Source organism: Mobula hypostoma, chromosome 8, assembly GCF_963921235.1.
Source record: "Mobula hypostoma chromosome 8, sMobHyp1.1, whole genome shotgun sequence".
Taxonomy (NCBI): Eukaryota; Metazoa; Chordata; class Chondrichthyes; order Myliobatiformes; family Myliobatidae; genus Mobula; species Mobula hypostoma.
The window spans coordinates 7,525,495-7,544,980 of NC_086104.1; the positions used below are offsets into that span (position 1 = coordinate 7,525,495).

The 19,486-nt window shown below is 44.2% G+C and overlaps 1 protein-coding gene across 3 annotated transcripts in view; it reads left to right on the forward strand.

The window, feature by feature from the left end:
- The window catches only part of col12a1a (collagen, type XII, alpha 1a), a 394,452-nt gene that overhangs the window by 137,714 nt on the left and 237,252 nt on the right, over nucleotides 1–19,486 (forward strand). For all 3 annotated transcript variants that reach the window (XM_063055440.1, XM_063055439.1, XM_063055441.1), the window contains 3 exons: nucleotides 11,496–11,625; nucleotides 14,931–15,070; nucleotides 19,211–19,340. In XM_063055440.1, coding sequence (XP_062911510.1) covers nucleotides 11,496–11,625; nucleotides 14,931–15,070; nucleotides 19,211–19,340 — 400 coding nt within the window. The remainder of the gene's footprint in view (nucleotides 1–11,495; nucleotides 11,626–14,930; nucleotides 15,071–19,210; nucleotides 19,341–19,486) is intronic.

Consider the following 19,486-nt stretch of genomic DNA (forward strand, 5'->3'; position numbering starts at 1 on the left):
CAATACTCTTCAGAGATTGTCTGCCTGGTGTCAGTGGTTGCATAAACAGGACTGGTGATGTGCACCGGCTGCTTGTACGACCGTCCACCACCTGCTCCCATGGCTTCATGTGACCCTGACTGGGGGCTAAGCAGGTGCCACACCTTGCCCGAGGGTGACCTGCAGGCTAGTGGAGGGAAGGAGCACCTTACACCTCCTTTGGTAGAGACACGTCTCCATCCCGCTGCCCAAAATGTACATGTATGTCACCATATGCAACCCTGAGATTTTCTTGCAGGCATTCGCAGTGAATAGAATCAGTGAAATTCCACACCCAGCATGACAGACTTACAACAAAGGTGCAAAAAAACCCAGCAAACTGTACAAAAAGAAAGTGAAACAAAGTAATAACAATTTTAAAAAAATCTATAAATTACAATAAGATCAAGGCATCCGTCAGCCTTGTGAGACCATGGATCTGTGCCTGGAAAGTCTTCACTTTCCAGGGCACAGGCCTGGGCAAGGTTGTATGGAAGACCAGCAGTTGCCCATGCTGCAAGTCTCCCCTCTCCACGACACCAATGTTGTCCAAGGGAAGGGCATTAGGACCCATACAGCTTGGCACCAGTGTCGTCGCAGAGCAATGTGTGATTAAGTGCCTCGCTCAAGGACACAACACACTGCCTCGGCTGGGGCTCAAACTCATGACCTTCAGGTCGCTAGTCCAATGCCTTAACCACTTGGCCACGTGCCCACAGTGCAATAAGATATACATGTTAAGCATAAGGAAGAAGTGCAAAAAGAGAACGGAGAAAAAAAACGAAGAGTTAGTGTCCATGGGTTAATTGTCCGTTCAGAAATGTGCTGTCGAAAGTGAAGAAGCTGTTGCTGAAATGTACTTACTGATGTGCATGCCGACATGCACAAAGCTACTCAATAATTTCTTGTCTTATCTCTGTGGTTGTTTATTTTTATTAATCCTAGCTGTTTATTTGAAAATAAATCTTAGAGAGTTACTTATTTTTCTTGGTTAAGTGTTAAGATTACTGAATAATTGGCTGGGTTTTGCCTGATCTGTTGATTGAAAACTTCAGCTTGTGTTTAAAAGGGCTTGACAAATGAAGACTCTCGGATGGACTGAAACACTGGGGAGTCCTTGTGTTATTTACTTCTGTGTATGTAACCAGTGCCAAAAGATTTGCAAAGGGTGACACTGATTCTGGGCTTGTCACCAATAAAAATTAGTCAGCAGAATATTGCTGGCACACATGGACAGCAGCATTGTATTAACACTCAGTGGTTAAACAAGATTATAATCAACAGGCAGCCTCAAAGACCATTCTTTAGAACACAACATTACAGCATAGTACTGGCCCTTTGACCCACAATGGTGTGCTGACCTTTTGTCCTTCTAATAGATCACTCAGCCTACCCTCATAAGAGGTGCTCTCTAGTCCAGGAAGCATCCTGGTAAATCTCCTCTGCACCCTCTTTAAAGATTGCACTCCCTTCCTGTAATGAAGCAACTAGAATAGAACACAATACTCAAAGTGTGATCTTTCACTTTGGAGAGAAGGATGATGAGAAGTGACTTGATAGAGGGGTAGAAGATTAGATTATGAGGACCCTCAGTCCTCGTTTATTGTCATTTAGAAATGCATGCATTAAAAAATGATATAACGTTCCTCCAGAATGATATCACAAGAAAACACAGGACAAACCAAGACTAAAACTGACAAAACCACATAATTATAATATATAGTTACAACAGTGCAAAGCAATACCATGATTTGATAAAGAGCAGACCATGAGCATGGTAAACGAAAGTCTCAAAGTCCCGATGGACTCATCATCTCACACAGGTGGCAGAAGGGAGAAACTCTTCCCCACCATGAACCTCCAAACACCGCCAACTCGCCGATGCAGCACCATTGGAAGCACCCGACCGCAGCCGACTCTGAGTCTGTCCGAAATCTTCGAGCCTCCGACCAGCCCCTCTGACACAGCCTCTTTGAGCACCATCCTCTGCGAGCGCTTCGACCCTGCCCCGGCCGCCGAGCAACAAGCAAAGCCGAGGACTCGGGATCTCCTCCGGAGACTCTGGACCACACAGTAGCAGCAGCAGCAGTGAAGCAGGCATTTCAGAAGTTTCTCCAGATGTTCCTCCGTGCTCTCACGTCTGTCTCCATCAAATCAGGATTGTGCACGGCCTCCTACTTGACAAATAACAGACATCACCACCGGAGTGGCCGCTGCGAGCTGCGTCGCGCCGTCGTCTTCCCACCAGATTATGAGAGGCATAGACAGAGTGGACTTTTTCCCAAGGCCAAAAATGGCCAGTACCAAAACAAAATCTGCTTCAGATGAGTGGAACAAAGTTTAAGGAACATGTGAGAGGCAGGTTTTTTACACAGGGAATGGTGGGTTTCGGGGTGGTGGTAGAGTCTGATATAATAGGGATATTTAAGAGACTCTTAGATAGGTGCATGGATGAAAGAAAAGTTGAGGATTGTGGGCCACGTAGGAGTGAAGGGTTAGATTGATCATGGTTTCTAAAGGTTAGACCAATAAGTTGAAGGGCCCATACTGTACAGTAACCCCTCTATATTCTATCTATCTGCAATCTTTCTTGTGTTGATTGTTATAGGAGAGTCACTTGCTTCAGCATCAGCACTGACCATACTTGGCGATGGAGTCGCACATCACAGACCTCTGCTGTCTACCAAGGACCCCCAGAAACCATTTGTGAAATGTTGAGTGTGTGTCCTTAGGCTCCCGTACCTCCTCCTTGAGAGTAGACTTGTCCTGGATGATGGGGGTCCTTAGTGATGGACACCACCTTTTGAAGGTGCCCATGATGGAGCTGGTTAAGTTTGCAAACTTCTGCCCCTTTTTCCAATCCTGTGCAGTGGCCCTTCCGTACCAGACAGTGATGCAACCAGTCAGAATACTCTCCATGGTATATCTATAGAAATTCATGAGTGTCATTCCTACACACATCCCATTTTATCACTTCCAATAACTTCTCTGGTTCTGCCCTTCTTGGGGTTTGCTGACCCATGAGGGACAATAGCAATGAAAAGTAACAGTAGGAATAGAGCATTCAGCCCTTCAGCTCTGCTACACCATCCGATATGATGAACAGCCCTTTATTTTAGTGCAGTATTCCCTTACCCTCCTTGTACTTCTAAGGAAAGGTGTGCTAGCATTGGCAAGGACCCAGAGGATATTCACGAGAATGATTCCAGGAATGAAAGGGTTAATGTATAAGGAGCATTTGATGGCTCTAGGCCTGTACTCAGTGGGGCTTAGAAGAATCTCACTGAAGCCTATTGAATATTGACAGGTGTGGATAGAGTGGACGTAGAGAGAACGTTTCCTATAGTGGGGGACTCTAGGACCAGAGACCACAACCTCGGAATAGAAGGACTTCCCTCTAGAAGGGAGATGAGGAGGAACTTATTTAGCCAGAAGGGTGGCGAATTTGTGGAATTCATTGTCATGGACTGCTGTAGAGGCCAAGTCATTGGGTGTATTTAAAGCGGAGGTTGATAGTTGGGGAATTTCAAACGTTACAGGGAGAAGGCAGGAGAATGGGTTTAAGAGGGATAATAAATCAGCCATGATGGAAAGATGGAGCAGACTCGATGGGTTGAATGGCCTAATTCTGCTCCCATATCTTAGGGTCTTGTACTCTATGATGCCTTTTGAAAAGGACAAAAGGAACGTTATCCATTGCTGGCCATAACTCAAGAAAAGCTATAGAAGGCATTCACAGATGTCTTTTGAAAAGGATATTCAAAAGACTGGACCAATCCTCAGATTTGCTATCTATTGTAAAGCCAAAGTAAATTTATTATCCCACCATATTTATTGTCACCATATACTACCCTGAGATTCATTTTCTTACAGGCATTTACAGGAAAATAAAGAAATACTATAGAGTTTATGAAAAACTACACAAACTAAGACTGACAAACCATCCATGTGCAAAAGAAGACAAATTGTGCAATAGCTTCATAAAGCTATAGAACAGTACAGGACAGGAGCAGGCCCTTTGGCCCATCTAGTCTAAACTATTACTCTGCTCTGTCCCATCAACTTGCACCCGGCCCATAGCCCTTTCACATCTAATTCTACAGAACTCCAGAATATTGAGCTGCCAGTCCTGCCCCTCCTGCAACCAAGTCTCACTAATGGCGACAGTGTCATAATCCTTTGTGCTGACCTACGGCTTAAGCTCATCCACTTTTCCTATAATACTCCTTTCGTTGAAATATACGAGGGGTGATTGATAACTTCATGCCCTAAGGTAGAAGGAGTCAATTTTAGAAAACCTAGCACATTTATTTTTCAATGTAGTCCCCTCCTACGTTTACACACTTAGTCCAGCGGTCGTGGAGCATACGTGGTGATTGATACGTTCGTGGCCTAAGGTAGGAGATGAGTTATTAACTTCAAACTTTCTGTATAATCACTCAAGGAGTTGAACTGCATGTGCATGTAACTAGAGTTATATAACTCATCTCCTCTATCTTAGGCCATGAACATATCAATCACTCCTGTGTGGACACTTGCTGGAGGCCCAAGACCCGTATGCTCCACGACCGCTGGACTGAGTGTGTAAATGTAGGAGGGGACTATGTTGAAAATTAAATGCGCTGGGTTTTTTGAGGGAGTGCAGCGTAGGTTCACAAGGTTAATTCCCGGGATGGCGGGACTGTCATATGTTGAAAGATTGGAGCGACTGGGCTTGTAAACACTGGAATTTAGAAGGATGAGAGGGGACCTGATTGAAACATATAAGATTATTAAGGGATTGGACATGCTGGAGGCAGGAAGCATGTTCCTGCTGATGGGTGAGTCCAGAACCAGAGGCCACAGTTTAAGAATAAGAGGTAGGCCATTTAGAACGGAGTTGAAGAAAAACTTTTTCACCCAGAGAGTGGTGGATATATGGAATGCTCTGCCCCAGAAGGCTGTGGAGGCCAAGTCTCTGGATGCTTTCAAGAAAGAGATGGATAGAGCTCTTAAAGATAGCGGAATCAAAGGTTATGGGGATGAGGCAGGAACTGGATACTGATAGTGGATGATCAGCCATGATCACAGTGAATGGTGGTGCTGGCTCGAAGGGCCAAATGGCCTACTCCTGCCCGTATTGTCTATTGTTTTCTAAAATCGACTCCTATCGTAGGCCACGAACTTATCAATCACCTCTCGTACACAGCTCAGAATTTTAGTCCCACTCTACTCACCGTTTCGATTCCTGACTTTGTATGTAGATAGATGGTTAGATAGATAATACTGAAATATGAGTTGTTGAGCCTTTGAGAGCGAGTCTGTAGGGACTGGAATCAGTTCAGCATTAAAGTCAAGCTGAACCAGTAAGTTAGCTCTTTTCCCAAGTATGTTGATTTAGCGGGTTCTTCAGCTCTGGCTGCCCTGTTCAAATCCATTCATAAATAAAGTGAACTTGAAGTGACTCATTTAAGCTGTGGATTCCACAAAGGAAAGCCCTATTTACTGATAATTTTCTGCTCTCAAACTCAGTGATGTGATACAAACCCATGGTATCTGTCAGGAAATATGGAGAATCAGATTAGAAGTTGTTTACTCATAAGCTTGTAATTAGATATCAGTGAGGACCTCCACTGGTGTGGGTTGGCCGTGGATGCTGTGTCCCAGCTGTCTATGTGATATGAAGCCAGGATCCAAGCCCGGGCAGTACGATAGGGAGAGCAAGCTGTTGCCTGTGCGGCAGGCTCCCCCTCTCCACACGGCTGATGAATCCCATGGAACGGCGGAGACCGATGCAGTTTGGCGCCAGCGGTGTCGCAGGAGTTGCCAGTCGGCGTTGAACTCAGTGGGGGGCTGAAGTGTAGAGATAGTGAATGCATGCAGGCTTTTCTCTCCTCAGCTTGGGTAGGGCTAAAACTAGAGGTCATAGGTTGAGGGTGAAAGGTGAAATGTTCAAGGGGAACCTGAGGGGGAAACTCCTTTACTCAGTGGATGGTGCGAGTGTGGAATGAACTGCCAGAGAAATGCTAGATTCAATCGTACCATTTAAGAGAAGTTTGGATAAGTACGTGGATGAGAGGGGTGTGGAGGGCTATGATCTGGGTGTAGGTTGAGGGGACTAGGCAGGAAAATAGGCCAGCACAGACTGAACGGGCTGAAAGGCCTACTTCTGTGCTATAATTTTTTAAGACTCCATGAGACATAACCCAGGGTGACTGAGAATTTGTATAGAGTTGTTCGTGAAATGCTAGAGGTGAGCACTGAGAATTTCCCCCGATGTGATCTCTAGAATGAGCTACAAGGAGGTTTTGAGAGACATAACCTGCAAAAGTCAAGAAGTGAGAAATATTTAAGGGTCTATCCCGTTATGCAGCCATAACCCTAATCAAAATTATCAGTTTAAAAGTCACCAGGCCAAGGTCATTTGATTCCAAATCATGAGTTTATTGCTCATTACAGAATGTCTCCCTGGTGCTTCCTGCTCCGACTCCTCTCCCTTCCCCTTTTCCCAGCCATGATTCCCTCCCTTCACCCTTCCCACTCTCAGTCCACAAGAGAGACTCGTATCCCAATCAGTAATATCGTCACTCATATGTCATGACATTTGTGTTGTTTTTTTTTGCAGCAGTACAGTGCAATACATAAAATCACTACAGTACTGTGCAGAATTCTCGGGTACCCTTGCTATATTTATGTGCATAAGGCGTTTGCATGGTACTGAATGTGTGGGAAGTGCTTTGGAAAAACTCTTGAGAAGCAGCCATGATTCTTGCAATGATTCTTCATTAAGGGGGGGAAGAACAAGAGGCAGATAGAAGCGAGAGTGACCTTCCAGAGTGGTCAGCTCATCTGTCTTGAGCCATGTTTTCATCTGTGCTCAGAGAGAAGTCTACAGAGTGTGGTGGACACATTATAGACAAAGCCCCCTCCCACACCACCACTGAACACATTTACCAGGAGAGCTGCCACAAGGAAGCTCAGTGAGCATCCATCATCAAAGACCTCAGCCATCCAGACCCTGCTCTCTTCTCACTACTACCATCAGGCAGGAGGTGTACGAGCCTTAGGTCCCACATCACCAGGTTCAGGAACAGTTATTATTTTTCATTCATCAGGCTCCGTAGATAACTTCACTCAACTCTGAACTGATCCTACTACCTACAACTCACTTTCAAGGCCTCTACAACTCATGTTCTCAGTACTTTTTTTCTTTGCCTTCCCCATGAGTGGGTACAGCTGTAAGTTAAAGGAGATTTGAGATCAGAGGTTTCCTTCTCCTGGATGAGTTGCCAACCATGGCCGTTGACTCCCATCTTCCCAAAGAAATCATGATAGTGGTAGCCAATACCAATACTATTAAGTTTCATACACGTTCATTCTCATACGCGATAACTTTTTGATGTACATTTAATTTAGTAATTAACGACTGTTGAAATAGGTTGGAATTTGTAACAATGTGCAAGACAAACAGAGACCAGTTCATTGTAATGCCAGAGATGGTCTGTAGTATTCCATTGCTGAAGTAGGGTTGGGTTATGCCATTTGGTTTGAGAAACTTGTGGTTGTAGGAACGTAGCTGTTCCTGAACTTGGTGCTGCAGACTTTTTCATGCCTGATGGCAGCAGAGAGGAAAGGGCATGACCTGGATGGTGGGGATATTTGACAATAGACAGATAACTGCCACCTTCTTGAGGCACTGTCTCCTCTAGATGGTGGAGATGGCAGTGCCCATGGTGGGCCAGGCTGTGTCCATGACTCTTCGGCCTCTTGCGTTCCTATGCATTGGACCTGCCATGCCAGAATGTGATGCAACCAGTCAGGATACTTGGTCAAGTATTTGGTGACATGCCAAATCTCTTTCAGATTCTAGGGGGTTTGTACATTCTCCTTCTGATCATGTGGGTTTGCTCTTGGTGGCCCTGTTTCCTCCTATATTCCAAAGTCAAGCAGTTAGGGTGAGTAACTTGTGTGCTTGTTTTACTGGCAACAGAAGTCAATATCACCTGAACCAGATGGATTACATCCCAGGGTTCTGAAAGAGGTAGCCACAGAGATTGTGGAGCATCTTTCAAGAATCACTAGATTTGGAAATGGTTATGGAGGACTCAAAATTGCAAATGTCACTCCACTCTTCAATAAGAAAAGGAGGCTGAAGAAAGGAAATCATAGCCAGTTGGTCTGACCTCTGTGGTTGAGAGGATGTTGAAGTCGATTATTAAGGATGAGGTTTTGGAGTACCTTGGGGGCACACTGTAAAATAGGTCATAGTCAGCATGGTTTCCTCAAGGGGAAATCTTGTCTGACAAATCTTTTGGAATTCTTTTTAGAAATAACAGGCAGGGTAGACAAAGGAGAGTCAGTGGATGTTGTTTGCTTGGATTTTCGGAAACCCATTGACAAAGTGCTGCACGTTGAGGCTGCTTAATAAAGTAGGAGCCCGTGGTATTACAGGAAAGATACTAGTATGGATAGAAGATTAGTTGACTGGCAGGAAGCAGGAAGTGGGAATAAAGGGAGCTTTTTTTTTGTTAACTTCCAGTAAATTGTGGTATTCTGCAGGGGTCAGAATTGGGACTGCTTTTCATGTCTATGTCAATGATTTGGATGGATTGATAGCTTTGTGGAATTTTACAGATGATATGAAGCTAGGGGGAGGGGCAGGTAGTGTTGACGTAACAGGGAGTCTGCAGAAGGACTTAGATTGGGAGAATGGGCAAAGAAGAGACAGATTGAATATAGTGTAAAGATTGTATGGTCATGCACTTTGGTAGAAGAAATAAAGGCATAGACTACTTTCCAAAGGAGGAGAAAATTCAAAATCAGTAGTGCAAAGGGATTTCGGTGTCTTTGTGTGGGTTCCCTACAGCAGGGGTCCCCAACCTTTTTTGCATCAGGGCCGCTTTAATATTGACAATAATCTTGCGGACCGGCCGACTGGGGGGCTGGGGTTGGGGGGCGGTGTTGAAGTAGGGTTAAACTCACCTCAACATGTCTTTCACAGTTAGGGTTGCCAACTTCCTCACTCCCAAATAATGGACAAAAGTAGTAGTCAAATCCCGGGCCACTTGTGTTTACCCCAGGAAAGACTACCATGACCATGAAGCCTTGCGTGGGCACCTGTGTGCGCATGCGCGTAGGTGCTGATTTTTTTTCCCAAATAATCGGTTTTGGCTTAATCTTCCTGACTACACTAAACACACGTTATTTCTACTTTATATAGGCTGTGTATTTTATCATATAATTCCTGCTTTTACTATATGTTAGTGTTATTTTAGGTTTTATGTGTTATTTGGTAGGTTATTTTTTGGGTCTGGAAACGCTCAAAAATTTTTCCTACATAAATTTATGGTAATTGCTTCTTCGCTTTCCATTTCAGTACGAAAGGTTTCATAGGAACTCTCTACCTTAGCGGGAGAAATATGGGACAAACCAATTTAGCCCAATATTTGGGATGTCCCGGCAAATACGGGACAGTTGGCAACCCTAAGTTCAAGTTCAACAGTGCGTGACAGGGAATGAGGAAAGGTGCAGCTGACTCGTATCGTTTCCTCACGGCCCGGTAGCACATGCTTTGCGGCCCAGTGGTTGGGGACTGCTGCCCTACAGGTTAATTTGTAGGTTGAGTTTGTGGTAAGGAAGGAAAATGCAATGTTCAAATTCATTTTGAGAGGACTAGAATACAAGACAAGGATGTAATGTTGAGGCTTTATAAGGCATTGGTCAGACCACACTTGGAGTATTATGAGCAGTTTTGGGCCCCTTATCTGAACAAAGATGTCCTGGCATTGGAGAGAGTCCTGAGGAGGTTCATTAGAATGATTCTGTGAATTGCATGGTTAATGCATTTGATGGCATTTGATGGCTCTGGGCCTGTGCTCTCTGAAGAATGAGGGGTAACCTTACTGAAACCCATGATATCTTGAAAGCCGTAGTGGATGTGGAGAGGATGTTTCTGATAGTGGGTGAGTCTAGGACCAGAGGGCATGGCCTCTGAATAGAGGGACGTCTATTTAGAACAGAGATATGGAGGAATTTCCTTCGAAAGAGGGTGGTGAATTGGTGGAATTCTTTGCCACAGACAACTGTTGCGGCCACATCTTTGAGTAAAGCAGAAGTAGATAATTTCTTGATTAGATGGGGTGTCAAAGGTTATTGGGAGAAGGCAGGAGAATGGGGTTGAGAGGGATAATAAATCAGCCATGATGGAATGGCAGATCAGACTCAATGGACCAAGTGGCTTAATTCTGTTCCTAAGTCTTAATGTCTTCTGGTCTTATGGAAGTTTAGTAACATTTGCAGGTTGTCTCTCGCACAAACATTGCTGATTTGATTTGATACAAACGACATAGTTCACTGTATGCTTTGATATGCATGTAACAAATAAAACTAATCTTTAATCTTTAAAAAGGCCAAATGTAATGAAAGGTGAGATCAGAGTTGAGTTTCTATTGTGTCATTTAAAATGGCGGTGTGTAGAAAGAAGCCATAAGATATATGAGCAGGATTAGGTCAATTGACCTGTCAGTTCTGCTTCACCACTTTAACGCGGCTGATTTCTATCAACCCCAATCTCTTGCCACTGTCTTGGAACTTTTAACCCACCCATCCTCTCCGTAGCAATCAAGAAACTATCAATATCAGCCTTAAAACACCCAGTTACACTTTGATTCTGGCAGGGTAATTATAGGCATCCGTTTGTCTCATGAGACCATGGATTTGTGCCTTGGAAGGTTTCCTGGGTGCAGGCCTGGGCAAGGTTGTACGGAAGACCGGCAGTTGCCCATGCTGCAAGTCTCCCCTCTCCACACCACCAATGTTGTCCAAGGGAAGGGCATTAGGACCCATACAGCTTGGCACCGGTGTCGTCACAGAGCAATGTGTGGTTAAGTGCCTTGCTCAAGGACACAACATGCTGCCTCAGCTGAGGCTCGAACTCACGACCTTCAGATCACCAGACCAACGCCTTAACCACTTGGCCATGTGCCAACACAAGAATGGCAGGGTAGTGTGGAGCTTAACGCAGTCACTTTACAGCACTGTAACAGCAAAGACTGTGCTGGGCAGCCAGCATGTGTTGCCGGGCTTCCAGTGCCAGAGTAGCAAGCCCACCTTGCTAACCCTAAGCCATACCTTGTTTGGAATGTAGGAGTAAACCAGAGCACCTGGAGGAAACCCACACAGTCACGGGGAGAATGTATAAGCTCCTTACTGACAGAGGTGGGAATTGAACACTACTAAAGCACTAAGCTATTGTACCGCTTGCATGAGAGAGAAGCAGGGTTAATGTTTTATGTAGGTCACCCTTTATAAGAACTTACTTTATTTTTGACAAGTGTCGTTGGGGGTCGAGGTAAATATTTCTTATGAGCATATGCAATTTGTCACAACAAGACCATTGTAGATAAAGATTTGACTCTGATCTGTTTCATTGTATGATGGTCGTGATATTTGCAGCAACAACGGTTCACTTTTACTTACAAATGTTTCTTTTCTTTCAGGTGAAGGTTGGCGCAGATGTTACTGATGTAAGGCTGACTGAATTATTTCCAAATACCGAGTACACGCTTACAGTTCATGCCTTGTATGGTGATGTCCTTAGTGACCCACTGAGCATGCAAGAAGTTACCCGTAAGAAATTTTCTCAATGCTTCCGGAATTATTCACTTTCATACTCATCTTTGAACTTTGCTGAGGGAAAGTGTGAGATCAAAGGGGTTGAATCTAACTCAACAGCTTTAATTTATTTTGAGATAGAGTGTGGAACAGCTCCTTCCGGACCAATGAGCTCTACCCCCCAGCAAGGCCACGACTTAACCCTAGCCTAATCACAAGACAATTTACAATGACCAGTGAACCTACTAACCGGTATATTTTAGCAGGAAATGTGGAGGAAACTCATGCAGTCACGGGGAGAGCATACGACCTCATATGGACGTTGTCAGAACACCCCGAGCTATAGAAGCATCACTCTAACAACTACATCATCATTGCACCCCTTAGAACAAATTCACAATAAGTGGGTGAATTGAAATTGTAAAAAAAAAGGCCTGGCAGGAGGTGATCTTCTCCACCAAGTGGACTGCTTGCTGCAACCTGAACTTGGAGAGGGAGGAGGCAGCAGGAAACCAGATGGTGAGAGACCTGGTCACAACATTCTCAATGACAGCTGAGTAAAAACTCAGCAGGATATTGTATGCCCTGAGATATCGTGCGGGCAGACAATAAGTAGTGAGGGTCACGGCAAGGTGGATTGTGAGGTCAGTCACTTGTAGGTTGTGGCAAAGGAGCCAGTAGATGTTTGCTCTGAAGGTAAAAAAGGTGTTGAGAGGCGAAACTGAAGGTCGACTAATGGCTAATATGAGGGGGCATAATTTTAACGTGACAGGAGGAAAGTATACACACAAAGTCGTGGGTGCGTGGAACACACAGCCGGGTTGGTGGTAGAGGCAGATACATTAGGGGCATTTAAGAGATTCTGAGAAAGGCATGTGGATGATAGAAAAATGGAAGGCTATGTGGGAGGGAAGGGTTAGATTGATCTTGGAGTTTCAGGAACAGTTATTACCTTCAACCACAGGCTCCTGAACCAACGTGGATAACGTCACTCACCTCAACTCCGCACTGATTCTACACTTGATACACTCACTTTCAAGTACTCCACAACACAAAATTATTTATTTACATATTTATTATTTGTACAATTTTTCTTCTTTTACACATTGGTTGTTTGTCAGTCTTGGTTATTTATAGTTTTTCATAAATTCTATTTTATTTCTTTATGTTCCTGTAAATTCCTGCAAGAAAACAATACTCAAGGTAGTATATGATGTCATATATATACTTTATAATAAATTTACTTCAAGCTTTGAAAGTGGAGAAATCAATTTGTTTTTGATTTCTTCAACCTTCTTAGAATAAGATATTATTTCCTGCCACTATCTGTAAGGAGTTTGTACGTTCTCCCTGTGACCGATCCATGTGTGTTTCCTCTATTTCCCTCACACATTCCTAAAATGTACAGGTTAGTGGGTCACGTTATGTAATTAGGCTCAATAGACCAGAAGGGCATGTGACCGTGTTCTATCTCTAAATAAAGAAAATATTAAAAAAATCATCATCATCATTATGTGCTGTGTCGTATGACGAGGACAATCATGGTCTTTGACCATGATAATTGTTGGCAAATTTTTCTACAGATCTGGTTTGCCATTGCCACCTTCTGGGCAGTGTCTTCACAAGACAGACCCTAGCCATTATCAATACTCTTCAGAGGTTGTCTGCCTGATGTCTGCGGTCGCATAACCAGAACTTGTGATATGCACCAGCAGCTCGTACAACCATCCACTATCTGCTCCCAAGGATTCATATGACACTGATTGGGGGACTAAGCAGATGCTACACCTTGCCAATGGAAAGGTGCTCCTTACACCTCCTTTGGTAGAGATGTGTCTTCAGCTCGACGCACAAGTTAGTAAATATGATTATTATTACAAAGAAATAATAATTTGCAAAGGCCAAAGCAAATTCCTGTGGGAGGAAAGTATATTTTGGAAAGAATCGGACCGTGGGAAAAAAGATGATTTCATTGTTATCCTGGAGGTTTTAAGTTGGATTCAGGATTGTTTAATGTCAATTCCAGTACACAAGCGAGAATGAAATAATTGTTACTCTGGTTCCAATGCAGCATAAAAAACCACAATAAGATAAAGGTCACAATAATGATCATAATACTAAAGGCACAATAAATATAAATACATACGATAGTGTATATTCATAGATTGATTGTATGTCTATAAAGTGACACTAGGCACAGGGGTGTCTGTACATAGGGTGACTCTGCCAGGAAATGATAAAGAGTAGTGGTTGGGAATGTGGAGGGATGGGTTAATGGGTCAAGGTGTTGATCAGCCATACTGCTTGGGGAAAGTAACAGTTTTTGGGTCTGGTGGTCCTGGCGTGGATGCTACATAGCCTCCTCCCTGACGGGAGTGGGACAAACAGTCCGTGAGCAGGGTAGGTGGGATCCTTCATGAAGTTACTGGCCCTTTTCCAAGAACTTTCTTATGTATGTCCTCGATGGTGAGTAGGCTGGTGCCAGTGATGCATTGCACAGTTTAGACAACCAACTGTAGAGCTTTCCAGTCTGCCACAGTGCAGTGATACAGCATGTTTGGATGCTCTCTACTGCACGTCTGTAGAAGGATGTGAGTATAGATCTGCATAGTCTAGCTCTCTTGAGCCTCCCCAAAAAGTAGAGGCACTGGTGAGTTTTCCTGACTGTGTAAGATATGTTCTGAGACCATGATAGGTTGTACAAGACTTGCACTCCCAGGAGATATTCAAACCAATGACAAGTCACAACGAGCATCATTTTCAAATTTCACTTCACTTAGAAACACAGAAATCTACAGCACATTACTGGCCCTTCAGCCCACAATGTTGTGCCGATCATGTAACCCACTCTAGGAACTGCCTAGAGTTTTCCTACTGCATAGCCCTCTATTTTTCTAATCTCTGTGTACCTATCTAAGAGTAAAAGACTATTGTATCTGCCTCTACCACAACTGCTGGCAGTGCATTCCATGCACCCACCACTCTCTGTGTGGAAAAACTTACCCTGGCATCCCCCTTGTACCTGCTTCCAAGCACCTTAAAACTATGCCCCATCATGTTAGCCATTTCAGCCCTGGGAAAAAGCCTCTGACTATCCACACGATCAATGCCCCTCATCATCTTATACACCTCTATCAGGTCACCTCTCATCCTCCGTCGCTCCAGGGAGAAAAGGCCGAGTTCACTCAACCTATTCTCATAAAGCATGCTCCCCAATCCAGACAACATCCTTGTAAATCTCATCCTCACAACTGAATTAATGGAGTTTATTTTGCATCTGTGTCTCTTGCTGAGATCTTTTGTTTCATTCTGCTGGACAGTGCCTCTGCGTGGACCCAGGAATATCCGCTTCTCCGATGTCACTCACAGCAGCATGAGGCCTCACTGGGATCGAGCTCCAGGCAGGGTCCTGAAGTACATCATCCGCTACGCTGAAGTGGGAGATGAGGTCACCAAGGAGGTGAGCTTACTTGTCCATTGCAGAATGAGAAACATGACCTAGTCCTCATTTTCAACACCTTTAATGAATAAATTTCACGGAGTATGAGCATTGGAAGAACTGAACTGAGTGGCTCGTTCAGCTCTTTCGTAGAGCAGTCACATCGGCTTTGAAAGCCCTAAACTGTTGTAAATGCAGCCAGCTCTATCATAGGTCCTAGCCTCCACGCCATATAGCATCAGAGCAGAATTAGGCTTTTCAGCCCAAGTCTGCCCCAGCATTCTATCATAGCTGATTTATTATCCCTCTCAACCCCATTCCTCTGCCTTCCACCTGTTACCTTTGGTACCCTTATTCATCAAGAACCTATCAACCACAGCTTTAATCACATCCAGTGGCTTGGGCTTCAGAGCTATCCATGGCAATGAATTTCACATGTTCATCACCCACTGGCTAAAGAAATTCCTCCTCATCTCTGTTTGAAATGGACATATGTTGAGGTTGTGCCCTCTGGTCCTCAACTCACCCACTATAGGAAACATCCTCTCTATGTCCACTCTATCTAGGCCTTTCAGTGTTTGATAAGTTTCAATGAGAACCTTCTTATTCTTCTAAACTCCAGTGAATATAGGCAAGGGTCATCAAATGCTCTTTGTACATTAACCTTTTTATCCCTGAGATCATTCTTGTGATTTCTGTCTGGATCTGTTCCAATGCCAGCATTTCCTTTCTTAGATAAGGGGCTCAAGGCTGCTCACCAGATTCCAAATGTGGTCTGACCGTTGAGGACATTGTCAACAGGCAACAGGCAATGCCTCGAGAAGGACGCCCAGTACCCAGGACATGTTCTCTACTCATTGCTGCCATCTGGGGGTGGGTGGGTGGAGGTACAGGAGCCCGAAGACCCACACTCAGCTGCTTCCACTCCACCATTCAAATTCCATTCAGTCCCTGAACCCCAAGAACACCACCTCACTATTTTTGCTCCCTTCCTTGTGCTACTTATTTACTTACATGTACATTTATTAAACATAGAAACATAGAAAATAGGTGCAGGAGTAGGCCATTCGGCCCTTCGAGCCTATATATTATTGTGTAATATATAGTCTATTTTATGTATTACACTGTAATTACTTTGCCACAAAACAATTTTCATGATATGACAGTGATATTAAACCTGATTCTTATTCCATAAGACCATAACCATAAGACAAAGGAGCAGAAGTCGGCCATTCAGCCCATCGAGTCTGCTCCGCCATTTTATCATGAGCTGATCCATTCTCCCATTTAGTCCCACTCCCCTGCCTTCTCACCATAACCTTTGATGCCCTGGCTACTCAGATACCTATCAATCTCTGCCTTGAATACACCCAATGACTTGGCCTCCACTGCTGCCCGTGGCAACAAATTCCATAGATTCACCACCCTCTGGCTAAAAAAATTTCATCGCATTTCTGTTCTGAATGGGTGCCCTTCAATCCTTAAATCATACCCTCTCGTACTAGACTCCCCCATCATGGGAAACAACTTTGCCACATCCACTCTTGTCCATGCCTTTCAACATTATTCCGATCTGGAAGGCATTGAAATGTTGGGAAGGTTTCAGAAACAGGTTATCCTGAGGGGAGGTAGCATCCCAGCAGATGAGATCCACATTGCTACGTCTCAGTAATATACTGTAAATGATGGTAAACACAAGAGATTCTGTAGAGGCAAGAAATATTGAGCAACACACACACAGAATGCTAGAGGAACTCAACAGGTCAGGCAGCATCTATGAATAAAGAGTTGAGCTTTTGGACTGAGACCTTTCATCAAGACTGGAAAGGAAAGAGGAGAGAAACCAGAGTAAGAAGGAGGGGAAGGAGTACAAGTTGGTAGGTTATAGGTGAGATCAGGTGAGAGGGAAGGTGGGTGGGCTTGGGGGGAGGGGGAATGAAGTGAAAAGCTGGGAGGTAGTAGATGGAAGTGGTAAAGGGTTGAAGAAGAAAGAATCTAATATCTGGGTCACCCCTCCCCATCTGCCTGACCTACTGAGTTTCTCCAGCATTTGATGCGTGTTACTGCGTTGGCAGAATCTCTTGTACTTATAATATCAGCCAATAGAGTTTGGGGCACTGGAGTTCAGGAGTTCAATTCCAGCATCTTCTGTAAAGAGTTAGTATGTGCTCTCCATGAATGCATACGTTTCCTCTGGGTGCTCTGCTTTCCTCCCGCTGACCAAAAAGTTACGAGTTAGTAGCTTAATTGGTCACTGTAAATTGTCCTGTGATTAGGCAGGGGTTAAATAGGTTGGTTGCTGGCCAATTAAAAAAATTAAAGAACAGTGGTCTTAACAGAAGGTTGAGCATCAAAGGCTTGGATCGTCTTTCTCAGAACATTTACTCTTGCAGCACCCACACTTAATCACACATTGCTCTGCGACGACACTGGTGCCAAACTGTATGGGTCCTAATGCCCTTCCCTTGAACAACATTGGTGTCGTGCAGAGGGGAGACTTGCAACATGGGCAACTGCTGGTCTTCCATACAACCTTGCCCAGGCCTGCGCCCTGGACAGTGAAGACTGTCCAGGCACAGATCCATGGTCTCGCAAGACTAACGGATGCCTTTTTTACTTCCTTCAAGCTGTTAGGCAGATTAACACCTCCAGCCATTAACCCACCCCACCACCACTACATACACATCACCTAGCATCACTTTATGTATGTACAATCGGCCTCAGTTACTTGTACATTCTGTCTTATAGGAATGCTTTTATATTTGAGTCATAGAGTCAGAAAACTACAGCACAGAAACATCTAGTTTGTGCTGAACCAATTGATCTGCCTAGTCCCATTGACCAGCATGCAGACCGTAGCCCTCCATACTCCTCTCATCCAAGTACCCATCCAAACTTATCGTAAGTATTGAAATTGCATCTGCCAGTAGAGCTGGCAGCTCGTTCCATACTCCTACCATCCTCTGAGTGAAGAGGTTTCCCCTCAGGTTCCCATTAAACATTTTCCCTTTCACCCTCAACCCATGACCTCCCACCCAATCTCAGTGGAAAAAGCCCTATCTATACCCCTCAGAATTTTGTATACCTCTATCAAATCTGCCCTCAATCTGCTGTGTCCTGGCAACATCCTTGTAAATTTTCTCTGCACTCTTTCTGTCTTATTGACATCTTTTGTTATTGTGCTGCTTCAGATCTGGAGTAACAATCATTTTATAGACAATTGGTGCAGGAGTAGGCCATTCGGCCCTTCGAGCCAGCACCGCCATTCACTGTGATCATGGCTGATCATCCACAATCAGTATCCAGTTCCTGCCTTATCCCCATAACCTTTGATTCCGCTATCTTTAAGAGCTCTATCCATCTCTTTCTTGAAAGCATCCAGAGACTTGGCCTCGACAGCCTTCTGGGGCAGAGCATTCCATATATCCACCACTCTCTGGGTGAAAAAGTTTTTCTTCAACTCCGTTCTAAATGGCCTACCCCTTATTTTGTTGTGCAATGATGAATGGCAATAGAATGGTGAGACAATAAGACATAGGAGCAGAATTAGACCACTCTAATTCTGCTCTGCTGTTCCATTAAGGCTGAACTTTTATCCCTTTCCTACTCATTCTCCTCCTTCTCTCTGTAATCTTATGAATCAAGAACCCCTCAACCTCCAATTTAAATACACTCAATGACTAGGACTCCACCGTCATCTTCTATCTATGCTAGTATCTTTCCTGGAATACCATGGGCTTTTGTCTTGTTTAGCAATCTCATGAGGGGCACCTTGTGAAGGCCTTCTGAAAATCCAAGTAAACAACATCCACAGACTCTCCTTTGTCTATCCTGCCTGAAATTTCCACAAAGCAATCCAAGAGATTTATCAGGCAAGATTTCTCCTTAAGGAAACCATGGTGACTGTGCCCTGTTCATCATGTGCCTCCAAGTACCCTGAAACCTCATCTTTAATAATGGATTCCAATGTCTTCCAAACAAAGTCAAGCCAGCTAGCCTATAATTTCCTGTCTTTTGCTTCTCTCTTATTTAAAGTGGAGAGATATTTGCAAATTTCCAGGCCTCTGGAACCATTCCAGAATCTTTAATCTTACTATTATAGTTTAGAAGAAATATACTTCATTATCCATACAAACTATACTTTTTTTTCTAACTTGACAGCTGGAGGTGCCTGGCAGCGATACCTCGGTCCCCCTCACAGGGCTGGTGTCCCAGACAGAGTATGATATTTCAGTGTCAGCCGTGTACGATGAAGGGGTGTCCATTCCTCTGACTGGCCGGGAAAGCACCAGTAAGTAGGATGTTTCATCTTGTGTTCACTGCTTCACTTTTGTGTGTCACTCAACCTCAAAACCGTGGTAATGTGGAGAGATTGCAGAGCCTGGAGAAATAATGGTGAAATGGATGAAGCGAAGTGCTGTCTGCCTGCCCTCGGTG